The 14,303-nt window shown below is 41.2% G+C and overlaps 1 protein-coding gene and 1 long non-coding RNA gene across 2 annotated transcripts in view; one reads left to right on the top strand and one right to left on the bottom strand.

Annotated features, from left to right (window-relative positions):
- LOC106815406 overlaps window positions 1–166 on the bottom strand; it is a 3,429-nt gene extending 3,263 nt beyond the window's left edge. Inside the window, exon 1 of the long non-coding RNA XR_001394744.1 lies at window positions 148–166. This is a non-coding gene — a long non-coding RNA (uncharacterized LOC106815406). The remainder of the gene's footprint in view (window positions 1–147) is intronic.
- Window positions 167–1,726: 1,560 nt separating this feature from the next.
- Window positions 1,727–14,303, top strand: part of LOC106815410 (BTB/POZ domain-containing protein KCTD5-like) — a 30,671-nt gene continuing 18,094 nt past the window's right edge. Inside the window, exons 1-2 of the mRNA XM_014819866.1 lie at window positions 1,727–1,923; window positions 9,698–9,806. Coding sequence (XP_014675352.1) covers window positions 1,732–1,923; window positions 9,698–9,806 — 301 coding nt within the window. The 5' untranslated portion in view covers window positions 1,727–1,731. The remainder of the gene's footprint in view (window positions 1,924–9,697; window positions 9,807–14,303) is intronic.

Raw genomic sequence — 14,303 nt, 5'->3', positions numbered from 1 at the left:
GACTAGGCACTTATTGGTATATTCAGTATTCATTTAAAGCCATATATTGTCTGAGATTCTTAATTGCTCTGAAATGCTGAATTGGGCTTATAAAGAAACACATCATTATCATCACATTATACAGAGAATAACCTTTCTTTTTCTTACCTTAATTATATTGTTATTTATTCTACATGCTCAATTGGCATCACATGTATTGACTTTTTTAGCTGGTCAGTTAATAAGTTCTTTTTCTTGCTCATCTTGGAATGTTCTTGTTCCCGCTGCTTGAGAAAGTTACTGGCCAGGGGGCTTCAACTTTACTTTTTTGTATCTTTTATCTTCGGTAGGCCATTGTTGAATTGCTGGCATCACAGCACCGCAGCGACAAATCTGCAGGGCAATAAATATAACATCTAAAACATATGAACAAAGTCAGGCTTTGCATGATTTACACATCCTCTAATCTATTATTATTTTTATAAAGCTATTACACGCTTGTGACTATACAGAACCGTAGCTAACCCATTTTGCCTGGGGAGGGGGTGCAAAACCCAGTGCATGCATGGTGTGTTCTGGGAAGGTGACATCCATTGACCAATTTTTGTCAAATTTTTCTGGGGGGAACTTGCCCCCTCAGGGCCCCTGGCCCCTTGACCCCTCCCGCCCCGCGCTAGCTACGGGGGTATGAATAAAACCCGACCGCGACCCGGAAAACCTGCATAAAACCGCGCGACCCGGACTCGCGACTCTGACCTCGTGTCCGGGTCCGGGTTTTTATCCATCGGTCCGGTCTGGAGCCCCTCCTTGAATAATAATAATAATAATAACAATAATAACTCATTCTGCATCAGTACGGACCATTCTACACCAGTCCGAACACATTCTACATCAGTCCGGTCTCATTATGTACCAGATCCTAACCCTAACCCATTCTACACCAGTCCGCGACCCATTCTACACCAGTCCGGTTTCATTATGTACCAGTCCTAACCCTAACCCATTCTACACCAGTCCGGGACTCATTCTGTATCAGTCGGACCCATTCTATACCTGTCCGGACTCATTATGTACCAGTCCGCGACCCATTCTGTATCTATCAGTCCGGATCCATTTAGTACCAGTACGGACATTAGTCCGGGTCCGGGTTTTATGCAGGTTTTCCGGGTCCGGGTCCGGGTTTTATTCACCCCCCTAGCTACGGCCCTGGTATAATTGCTATAGTATTAGTAGGTAGATATCAAATATATCATATGTGTCAAACAACACAGCTAGGTACCTCTAGCAAATCAGCATTGTAATAGGATTCTATTCGACAAGAGCCAGAGTCAGAGTATCTCTGCATCATAGTCATAGATATTAATTAGTATAATAGTATTACTATTACTAGTATTAGTAGTAATTAGGTAAAATAGCATCATCATGAGTACTATGATATATAACATTAACATATGATTATGATGTCTGAACCTGATATTGATGTCTGAACCTGTCTCTTCCACGCTCTTGTCACCCGAGCTAAAAGTGTGTAAAGAACCACCACTATCTGATTCACAGATGGTCTTGTCTCAACCTGGGTAGAGAATATACAGAAGGATGAAAATGATTCTGCGTCAAAAGAAGAGGGACGCAGGATGAGTTTTCACGCTCAGCTTCTTGAAAGATTAACGCAGGCAAAACAGGCGACACCTTTCGGGAGAAAATGTGATAAATTAGCTGTATCCCAGGATCCACTTCGCTCAGAATTCCGTCATGGCGGCTGAGAATGGAGTGTCAAATCATGAAGGTGCTAATAAAAGTGATCAGAACGGCCTTCCGAATCAGTGGGTGCGGCTAAATGTCGGTGGAAAATGTTTCCTAACAACAAAAACAACTCTATGCCGAGATCCACAGTCATTTCTCTGTCGACTATGTCAGGAGGACCATGCATTGAATTCGGACAAGGTTTGACGTTTGTTATGTGTTCGCTTTCGAATCAATCCAGCAATCGTGATTTTCAGTCAGAGTTCTAAGTTTTTCTCTATTTTGACTTGTCCTATGTTCTTCCTCAGTACTTTCTCTAATCCCACTGGCATCCATATTCGCCAGGCTTTTGGCTGCATCAAGTGCAATGAGGTACTTATGCGAGCAGTATCGAATAATAGCATTGTAACAGCAAAGGTAAGCATGACGAAATCCAATTCAATTGGCAATCTCTAAATTCTAACACTGATAACATCATACATGGCTGGCTCAATGCTAGTTTTGGATCCCGGCCGACATTTTCACATTTTAGGATTGGGCGACTTAGCCTGACAGACCTATACTGTCTGAATATGCAGGCAGAAAGTTCTGGCAGCAATGACGAGGAAACTAAACTTTCAACTCTAATATCTAGAGAACTGGAGGCGGCTAAAATCTGTTTCTCTCTGGATAAACCCCGCACCTCGTAGAATCGAGTGCCTTGTGAAATACAAGAGAGGGTACCAAGATACAAGATACAAGATACAAGGCCGAGTAGTATCTCATATTTTGCTGTTTGCATTCAGATCGGAATACAACATTAATTATGTTGAACTAGACGGAATAATTCTGTCCCATATAACCTTTTTTATATTTTGGTGAGGGTTATTGGGACAGAACGGGGCTCATTGAAATTTCATGAGATCGCATGCAAAATGCATGCGCTGTGAATGCGGCCCGTACGCCGCTATTGGCGCAAAAAAAACCCTACCGTTCCCTTCTACATGGCTTTACCTTGTTAATGATATGTGTATACATTCAGTTCAATCGTTATTCACTTCTTAAAAGATTGTTTTTCAGAAACTCCGCTTCGTTCCACTTTCCTAACTCATTCACCATTTACAAACAATCGGACCAATCAGAGCGAGTATATCAGCCCTCCTGCAGCGCCACAGATACAAGCGAGAACCAGGCTATTGTAAGACTCGCTCTGATTGGTCTGATTGTTTGGAAATGGCGAATGATTTAGGAAAGTGGAACGAAGCGGAGTTTCTGAAAAACAATCTTTTAAGAAGTGAATAACGTTTGAAGTGAATGTATACACATATCAGTAGCAAGGTAAAGCCATGTAGAAGGCAGGGTTCTCCCTACGTTGCACAAACGGCGCGTGCGCTCCGTTTGGGAAAACTCCCCCCTGTTTCAATTGTTGCGCCCCGTTTAAATTACCTCCACCCTGATTAAATTCCACCACAATAAAAGTTTGACAGCGCGGGAATCGATCGTCAAGAATTCCCATTCGACCAGGACCACCGACGCGTGTATTTTTACCGTACAACGCATGCACTGCAGACCATACATAAGTACAAACAGTTAACCATAACCCTAACCCTAACCCTTGTTTACTTGAGATAACGCTGAAAATTAAAAACTGCCAGGCATTTAAGAAATCGAAGACCGTGCCCGGCAGCCGTCAGATATATGCCGGGTATATATATATAGCCACTCTGATAAAGCCACTCTGGCATTTTTACCCGCTTTCGGAAGTGAACGAGTGTGTCATTTATTGAACATTTTTCTTGAAGTTAAAGTTACATTGAAGTTTTTCTTAAAATTAAATTATTCCGAAAATCCCCAAATGCGCTACTCGATTGTTTTAGCCAATGAACGTGTGTGTGACGTCTTGCCCGCGCGCTTTATGCTTGGCTTAGCGGGCCTCAAAATGGATATCGGAGGCAGGCACCTCGCAACACGCGTGTTTGTTTACATATAGCTTTGTGACATCAGGATGGGCGGTGTCGTGAGTTCTGCGATGATAACCTCAGAATTTCTCAGAATTTCTTAAGGTGCATGGAACATTTTACCAATTTAGTTGTGTCAGTTAGTCACGGATATGTCACAGTAAGTACTAACTGTATATGTTTCACATACGTTCACCTATTTTGCACACAGGCGGTCCGATCAAATTTTGTCAATATATATTTTTATTGAGACGTTCCAAGTGCATGTGCTTTCAACAGTCTTGTACGTCAATGCACGTGCGTCAAGAGCCACAAACTCAACACAATTTCATCTCTGTTATTGTTTACGCCTAAATGCGTGATTGTTCAGGGAGGGCGTGCATGTAAGAGGGAGACATTTTCTTTGGGGTTTCGAAAAACACAATTCTACTTGATAATTTCGTGGGCCATTTCAATTGGAAGCTCTGCATAATGGACCCCCAACAAGCCCTTTGACCGACTAGTCAAGAAATTTAAAGGTCTGTATATTGCTCTTATTTAGCTGCCGATAGTTCTTATTTAGAACAAAGTCTTCATTGTTATCTTCTAAGTTCTAAAACTACAGACCATCTGCTGACCGCTGTGGAGACGTGCGCCGGGCCTCGAATTTGGCGCACGTCTCCACTGCGGACAGCGCTTCATACTTGAACATCCCCGCGGTCGCGTGCGCATATCCCGCGGAACTGCGCGTCTCATCCGCGCTCAGGATCAAAGCTGTGCCACGCAATCTTGTATCATGTCTTTCTGGATTTCAAACAATCAGAAATATGTGGAAACACTAAACACCCAGTCAATGCCTTTATAATTACAAATTCTTTTGTGTGGCAAGAAGGCAGCACCCTAAAGCTAACTGATTACTTCGCTTTCGCCAATGCATGTACGTCAGTCATTAATGGCAACAAAAATTTTTGAAATTGGTCTGTTGTTGTTGGAGCCAGCATTAGTTAGGATTTCACTAACCACATTATGATGCAAAAAATAGTTACTGCACCATGCAAACTACTTTAGAATTAGCTGAGACACTCTGCTGTTATCTATCAATATATTATGCGGAAGCAGTAGCTATGGGCACTGATTAACTCGACCCAACTGCTAATTAGGCTCACATTGTGGTGAGTTTACCCGCCTAGAGGCCAGCCAGCTCAGCTTGTGGGTCGAGATGACCTGCCTGGAGGTCCTCTGAAATAAAAGTGTCCTTGACTTTAGTGCAATATATGTAAGGTATGGTAGGGGATTATTTCTGTGTGGTTAGTTTTAAAAGGTGGTTGATGTATTTGTATTGTATGTAAATCAGGAGTAGATAATATAAGTGTCTGGTATTTAAGATGATATTCTATTAGAGGCACTTTTAGTTGTTCTCTAATTCTAGTAGCTGCACTTGCTTGTCTATAGTTAGCCTGTGAGTTGAGCTGTCCGATCTCCAGGCGGGTAATGAACTTATGTAGATCCACGAGCCGAGCTGGCGGACCTCCAGGCGGGTAATCTCAGTTCAGTCAACACACAGGTCGAGTTTGCTGGGAAGCAAGTTGATTAAGGACTAAGGATCGTAGCTATTAGTAGCAAGAGTAGATAATAATAATAGATAATAATGTGTTATTATCTACTCTTGGTAGTAGTGATAAAATCAGGATCTATAACAATTTACATTTTATGTATGAATATACATGTCAGGTTCGGGGTTTGAATTTAACTTTTTAGACAACTCGCATTTTCTCCAATTGGGTTAAATACATCTACTTGCAAAATCGGAAACCTACTCGAAATGTTTAAATTTATTTACTGTAAGGCATGCGTAAGCCAGCACTAGTTTGAATAGTCGTTGATTCATATTTCAGCCCATCTAAACGGTTTTAACACACAGAATTTCCACGTGAGTCTGCTAAGGCGGTTGGAAAATCAAGCAAAATGAATGATGCGGAAAATTTTATTAAGATCGTCACACCAACATATGATAAGTCAGCTTTTTTGGTGCACTTTGGTCATCCTGTATGGAAATGAAGGCATTCGAACGACTGACATAAGAAATGCTGTCTGCAAGCTCAGCTAAACTGTGAGGAAACACAGCACAGTTACGGTAATTTCTCTTGACAGTATCTTGATATTTATCGCATCATGAAAGGTTTATCCTGACACGGATCGTATCGTGAACTACCCGTACGGTCTCACCCCTAGTTTAAATGTTCGGTGTTGCTATACTCCCCTGCAGTGGAAGGGGAAATGTTGTTTGTTGTATTCCAAAAACCTCCACGCGACCTGGCAATAATTAATCAGTTATCAGTTAGTTTGTTGATGCTGAGGATAAAATTAACAGGTTTAAAAAAAATCTTACTTTACATAGCTTTGGAAGCAGGATGAAAAAACATCACAGGCAGCTAAGCAGAGATTAGATAAATACACTGCCGGGAGATTATTAAAAAGTGGACCTGCTAAGTACGGGGAGAATATGAACAGTTTTAAATCAGGAGCGTATAATGACAAAATTGTCATTATATGACAATTTAATGTGACAATTTAATTAAATGACAATTTGTCATTATACGCTTCTGTTTAAATGTTACTGCTGTGACATTTCATTCCTGTCTAATAATTTTTAACAAGTTTTGGGTATGACTCTAATGGCCTTCAATTTTCAAAATGTTTACATGGTAGTCAATATCTGTAGAGCAGGGTCGGAGCAACATCAATTAACCCATTTATTTTTGCTAACAATCTCTAGTAAACTTTCAAAACAGTGGATATCGATGTTATGCAACAATCAGGTGGTCAACAAATATCGTTTCGCGCTCTATGATGGTGGAGCCTCAGTAAGGGGTTCCTTGCCCGCTCTAGACTTACGAATTTGTTATCATTAGTACACTTCACCCCCGAAATAATTCAGCGATAACTCGGTGATCAGTCGACACCGCCACTGCATCTTAGGCCATACAAGTTCAGATTAGTCTGTCACGCATTGCAGCGCATGTACCAGCAAGCACTGTTAAATCAATAGCAAGAGCCACGCTGGTGTCAGTCTCAGCACCTGGTGGGCGCGAGGTCGTGTGTAAATAATGCTTCTGCATGCAAATTGCAAGCGAGTGGTCGCGCTGCAGTGACCAATGTATTTACTCGCCTGTTACTGTTAGTGAACAGTGATGTGAGTTTTGGTCGCCATGTAGAACACTGTGTATAAACCTACTCGCAAAAAATAACGAACCTAAATTTTCCACAACTTTACTTTTTTTTGGAAATCCACTTGCCTTTTATTGTATATATTAATAGATATATACACTGTCATCATTAATAAATGTGAAGGATTACTCCTGATCCCAGTAATTTCTCTCCAATTTTAGATCCTGTATTTGATAAGAAATTTAAGTCAATTGATTTACATGAATCTAATTGTAAGTGTTCAGCCATGGTTTCGTATTTTAAAATCTGTCATTTCAAATAGAAAGGTGAGCCTAGCTGATTTATGCAATGTCAAAATTTACCAGTGAAAACTGAAAGTTTACATAGAGAATGAATGCTAGGCACAAACTCGTGTTAAAACTAGTAAGTCTCATACAGCAATGCTACACATGTAAGAACCGACATTCTGTTCTTTCTGTAACTGTGACGAATGCGCCTTGAACAATTTTTTATAAAGTGTTTCGAATGCTTCTCCCTTGTTTGTGGTGATGAACATTCTTGTTTTGCTTAGACGTACAATTGCCTTTCTGCCAGTTTCTGGCATCTTGGCAGGTTACAAATTCTGACAAATACTTTGGCAGTCTGATGTTGAAATGTAGATTGTAATAACTTGTGTACGTCAGAGTAAGCATAAGACTAAGAGCTTCTCATCTAAATTCCAAAATCTGCTTGAACACAAAGTGCACAATGCGCTTGCAATACGTTCCGACTAGTAAGTGGCATATTCCATGCAAAGTTTGCTGCTGATTTGCATGTACTTTGCATATATTGATGTAAGGTCTGCACTCAAGCTTTCTGGCGTTTTCAGAGACATTTTATGCATACATCTTTTGAGCAGCGAGATATGAATGTTTCTACATCACAAGCGACATTTCTTCCACGTTTTATAATTAGTGCATCTTTTAGTAGCTAATGATTCTATAGTTAAACCTGTGTTAGCGTTCATTTCGATAGAATAACCATCTGTCTGTATAGGGTCCGCATTTGGCATTTACCTTGAGTGAAACTCATAGGCTAATGGTTTGGCTGTATGAAATTGAGGCAATCTAATAATATTAATTTTGGTTTTAAGAATAAAAAATTTCATACGTGAAATGTCGTACTCCGAATTAATTTACATATTAACGAACATTTACCATTAGCATGATCCAGTGTTTCAATCATACACTGATGCTATATAGTATATACTACAATACCGGTGTAGCAAATGACAATTGCTGTACTGCTTGCTTAGTTTCATTTTTACGAGGTGTATATAAATGGTTTTAAGGTGTATATATGTTTTATGATGGAATAACCAGCTTATAGTATGAGTTAGCTGCACACAGTCATGATATTTCATAAATATATTTTAAGCTATAACCGTTTAAATCAGGGAAGTAAGTTAGTAGAATTTTTAAGCTAGTGACCAAAGTCATGGGTGTCGCAGTAGCGACATTGTTTTACGATAATGCAAGTGTCAGACCGAGCTCTACATGCTAGTAGTGAGTCATTGTAATATTCCCATCTACTTGGATGCTAATCCATCACTTCTTCCACATGAGATAATGATAGAGCCGCATGAATAACTATTCACAGCAGCTTCATTTCTCGAATAAGTTCTGATTCATGAGTAAATCAGGAGCAATGTGATGCATGTGATGGTATTCTGTAGATAATGTTACCCGCCTGCATGCCTAGCAGGGTGGAATGCACTGTTGACTAATTCGGTCTTGTTTGCTTTTGCCGTTTCTATCTTGGAATCTGGAGACGAACGTGAGATTCTCTTGCTGTGCGCTTTATAGGGCCTGTTTATTTTGCTAGGCCAGTCATCTGCAAAACAAGATTCACAACACATATAATGTGTGCAATAGGAGTGTTGAGTAAGATATCGATGTGTAATGTGAGGTGTGTGTGTGTGGGGAGGGGTTCCGCGAAGAGAAACTTAATATGCACATGGATGGAGTGAGTGATAGAGATGGGCGGTGGGCAGCATATATCACATGTATCTTGTATCTTGTATCTTGGGGTCCCTCCCTTGTGAAATACAAGAGAGGGACACCAAGATACAAGATACGAGATACATGAACACACACAGTAGAGATAACCGTGGAGTTAGAGTAGGAAGGATACTTGGCTCAGATAGCGAGAAGGAAAGCAATGCCACAGTCATACAGTGTGATAGATATATAGAGAGTAATAGAGAGATATGGCTGCTTTTCATGGCTAATGTTATAACCTGATTGAATATTAGTAATATATCATAGTTTGACATGTATCCTAGATTGTACATCCTTTTGTCAACCTTGAGATATAATGGTTAAAGAAAATACAGATGCTGTATATATATATGTGATATAGGATAGTTCTTATATAGGCCTACGCATAGTTGTATTAAAAAATGGTGAGCTACACCCCATTTGGCGGTGCAATAACTACAAAAATCACATCGCATTTATTTAGTTAACACTGGGTTGTAAAATTATTATTGAGTCATTATTTTGCGTGCCCGTAATATATTGATGTAAGTTATATATAGCAGGAGAGGACGTTAACCTATACATGTATACAATTTATCCTCTTGGAATGCGTGCAATCGCAATCTTGAGAGCTCAGGTTCTTCATGCAACAATCACATGCATTATACAATTATACGCCTCACATGAATCAGGTGTGAATCTCCAGGTGTACGCAGGCCACCATAGTTTACAAGGTTACCGATACCTGCAGAATAGACATAGATTGAAAACCACAAACTGACACCTGTACGTGTGCTCTACGTTACTATCAGTTCTGCCAATTATTAACAATAACATTAATTTGTAAAGCAAGCGAATGTATTTTTCTTGCAGGATGAGTCCGGCGCATATTTGATAGACAGAGATCCTACATTTTTCGGTCCCGTCCTTAACTACTTGCGACACGGGAAACTCGTGATCAACAAACATCTAGAAGAAGAAGGTAAGAATTGACCTAGATGAGAAACTTATGTGATTGACACTCAGCTTTAACCAATCATTGTTGTGGTAGGAGTAAGGGACGTCATAAATTATTATATTTGTCAACGAAGGGCCACAAACTTGACAATCTGGGGGTTTGCTTGACCGCCATAGCAACAAAATCTAAGGAAACAATTATCTTGCTCAGATGGCTAGAACAATTGGAGCCGGGTATTGGGCTTAGCGTATAGCTATGTTCCTGCGTGTATGTTCCTGCGTATAAGGTATACACCTGTGTGCTTTAGCACACCCGTAGGCATGCCATTACACACCTGTAGATATTATTTTACGTATTATACTTTCTTACACCTGTAGGTCTATGACTTGTAGGTGTGCTCGTTTACAGCTGTAGATCTATATACTCGTACATGTGTGCTGCATTCCCGTTGCTTGCTCTAATGCAGACGACTGCCTTATCCAGTGGGCTTCATCTCTGTGTTTGTACTACTGACTCAATCCTTGTACACGCTCATTTGATTTCATCACGGGGTGTGCATGTATGCAATGGTCAGGTGTTGCTTATCATGCAGCGATACAAGCATAGTAGCACGAGTCGATCGCTGGGTATGGTTATACCTTCCCCTTGCTGATGGTTCATGAATCTAAGGAACGTACGTACGGTCAGTGGTAGAGCGGGCAGTTATGCGAAGCTTGTTAAAATTCTCGGTCCGTCTCGTTCGAATTGGCCGTCATCTGGGCTGTTGAGATTTACCATCTTTAGTTACCCATTAGCGGTGCGCGGCACTGTGCAGGAACCAGCGCACACAGACTGCTCTGAATCCAGAATAGCACCGTCTCCTAACGTGTTTGGTCTGAGGATGGGTCGGCGTTGGGTTTAGATCTCTGGTTTTGAACGGTCCAGCTGTGCAGGGTGTTGGCGTTTGCCACACGCATTGCTCGCTTTCCTCGTGTTCATGGTCTCAATTTCAGACTCAGAGCAAACCTTTCATCAGGTCAATTGTGTTATGGCTTTCTTACGTATTTCTTATGTTAAACCCCAGAGCACCTATCGTCGGTATATGTCACTCTGTAAAGGCAGAGCTAAAATTCGAACTGATTTAAAAAAAAAAGATATGTATTGTTGATTGTATAAAAAGCAATACTTGCACAAAAACAATTTTTTAGATACAGTTAGGCCTACATTCGGATTGTCGGGAGGTTCATTTTATTTTAAGCAGATTTGTCACACGATGAGCAGTTTTGTTGGTTTATAATTGATTTGATTTATTAATAATTGACTTGGATTTGATTTGATTTTGATTGTTGGTTGATTTGAACTACATATCTGTGTAGATCGACCCTAAACCTAAAGAAAGTTTGAGTCCTGGGTAATCAGCATGGGGCTTTAGAATGACTGAATATTCACAACTGCCTGATCCTTTGCAGTATCCTAAAATCTGGTTGCCCGAAAAATGCAAGCAAAGCGGATGTCAGTGAGCCGAGGAAGCAGGGAGCAATCTGTGGGCAAGCCGCAATGACTTCAATCCTTAACAATATGATCCCAATAGATGCTAGTCTCATTTCTACTGGGAGTGACTGGCCGTCCACCAGCGCCGCAGGATTTTGTGTGGTAGTTTTTTTGGCTATAGATACATGTCTGATAAAGACATCTGCACTCTATTATGTTCTAAGTAGAGCAGATTTGCACGTTTCTGGTCTTTACCTTACCCGCGATATGCTCCCATACTAGCCCTGCTAGCATCCATTGTAGCACTGTAACATCACCTTCGAATGTCATCGCCTACAGCACTTATGGTCAGTGTTATCTAATAGGCATGCAGTTGGCTGTAGGTGTCACTAGGTGCCATTGATTACAGTGTTTAGATGGTTTGCGTTCTCTGTATAATGGCCCTCTAGTGTCATCGGCTCCCAAATGCCACTCCTGTGCAATTATGCCCCAGCGGTGGTTGTCATGCTCTTGGTATCAGGTCTCTAGAGCGAAAGAGCGTCACACGAGCTGGCTCTGCCATGCTGATGGGGATCGGATGCGCTGGTCTATCGATTCCGGCAAGTCAGCAAGTGTATTGTGAGCCTCGAATAAGGTCTTCATTGAGCTAGGTCTGGGGTCGTGTAGCTTGATGCGGTGTTGATGCAGTCTGAACAGTCAGAGACAGATTGTGTTCGTGATAGCAGTGTCGATATAATACACACACCGAGACGCACGCAGCACCACGCACCTACACACGCACGCACGCACCGACAAACCACACACGACCACACACACAATGCACGCACGCACGCACGACAGCAACCACACAGCACACAAACGTGATATAATATATATATTATAGTATTAAATATATATTAACATTCGCCTCTCGCAAATCTACACAGCTTTGTAAGAGCATTGAGAATTTTAATATACATTTAGAAGCGTCTATTGTGAACTTCGTTCGATTAGCTGCGCAATTACTGGCATGTGCGCGATTTTTTTCCATTTAAAATGGAACAGCGAGCAGATCGTTCAATACGATATTTCTCACATTACTCTGGAATTTTTTCGTGATGCAAATAATGACAATTTTTTCGTCGCAACGAGATTGCATTCATGGCGTGCGCACCGTGATGCTGCTGCTTCTGAATGGCTGCTAGCTCTCATGAATATGGATTTCATTCTAGGCAAGGCAATCATCGAAAAGTTATGTATATACATACGACAGCACGCACGCACGCGCACACGACGAATGCACGCGTGCACGCGCACCCACAGTGTGCAACGATCACACCCACATATACACACGCACACGTACGAGGTGCATATACGCAGTACCCCCTCACCCGCAACGCACGAGTCGCATGCACCGACGCAGACCCTCAGCGACAATTCTGTTTGCTCGTCGCTTGAAATTGTCAGCTGTCCTGTAAACTTCAACATTCCTGGCGACGCCTTCTTAAGCTGCGTGCTGCTATATGTATGTAGCATCGAGCTTCATGTGTTCCAGAAGTAGATAATCTACTATCCCCATTATCCCGCCTATCTATCCTTAGTTATCCCTATTGATAGTTATATATTCTTATATTATATAATTGATTGTTTTTATTATTATTTTTATTTAATTATACTATTATATTCTATATTCTATATTATTATTATATATATTATATATATTATTCCTATTATCTACTTCTAATGTGTTTGTAACTATCGGAGCAAGCCGCTGCTGGCTTGATATCTTCTGCAGCATCTCAATGTATCACAGTTGTTGGGGGTGGCTGTGGGGTCAGGTTAGCTTGCCTCGAGTAGTACTGCATCGCTGCTGACAGATCGATAAACACAGGTTGAGCCTCACGCCGCAGGAAAGGTTACGGGCAATCTAGATTAAAACGCTGAATTTTGCAGAATGCGCGGAGCGGGTTGGAATTCAACCTGGCTTTCTCTCTCGCACAGACGCCATGACCTTTTCGTGAGCGGTGTGCATGGTTTTTAGTGGTCAGTATAAATTGTACGGTCTCCCTAAGGAGTTGGTTCAAGGATTCAAGCTGTGAAGAAAGTCAAGGAGTCAAGGCATCAAGAGTTCAAGAGAAGTCAAGGAGTCAAGAGTTCAAGGAGAAGTCAAGCATCAAGAGTTCAAGAGAAGTCAAGGAAGTCAGAGTTCAAGGAGAAGTCAAGGAGTGCAAGAGTTCAAGACCGAAGATCAAGGAGTCAAGAGAAGTCACGGAGTCAAGAGTTCAAGAGGAGTCAAGAGTTCAAGAGAAGTCAAGGAGTCAAGAGTTCAAGAGAAGTCAAGGAGTCAAGAGTTCAAGAGAAGTCAAGGAGTCAAGAGTTCAAGAGAAGTCAAGGAGTCAAGAGAAGTCAAGGAGTCAAGAGTTCAAGAGGAGTCAAGAGTTCAAGAGAAGTCAAGGAGTCAAGAGTTCAAGAGAAGTCAAGGAGTCAAGAGTTCAAGGAGTCAAGGTTTAAGGAGTCAGTTTGTATTATCATGAAGCAATGTATAATTAAATATGTGTAGGTTCATAGTAATATGGGCAGGCGGCGGATGGAAGAAATATATAGCCCATGTAGGATGAAGCAGATACAATACTAATATATATATATATATTAGTATACAGTGTTTCCCGCTGCATTGACACGAGCGAGGCGGGGACCGGCCTCGGCCAAAATTCTGCACCGCCATAATAGCAGAAAATTTGTGCAAAAGCACTGCATCGCCGTGAATGAAACTTTTGACAAACTTGAAAAAGAGATTCAAGAGTTTCATACACCTGTGTTCAGAATACGCTATAAAGCACCAAAATTGGACCATTTTTTCAAAAAATTCCCCGCGGGAGCATGCATGCAGCACTGCAAGACGCGCCGCTAGCTTGGCGCAGGCACTAGCACTGATCACTTTGCTAGGACTGCGAAGCGCGCAAACAACATGACAAAAAGCATTTACTACCTCAACAGAGCCCTTATTGGCCAGGGGAACAACTGTGTATGTATATATATATATATATAGTATATATATATATATATAGTATA

The sequence above is a fragment of the Priapulus caudatus genome, unplaced genomic scaffold (assembly GCF_000485595.1).
Source record: "Priapulus caudatus unplaced genomic scaffold, Priapulus_caudatus-5.0.1 Scaffold1107, whole genome shotgun sequence".
NCBI lineage: Eukaryota > Metazoa > Priapulida > Priapulimorpha > Priapulimorphida > Priapulidae > Priapulus > Priapulus caudatus.
Note: the sequence above shows the minus strand (reverse complement) of the source record. Positions and strands in the feature narration are given on the sequence as shown.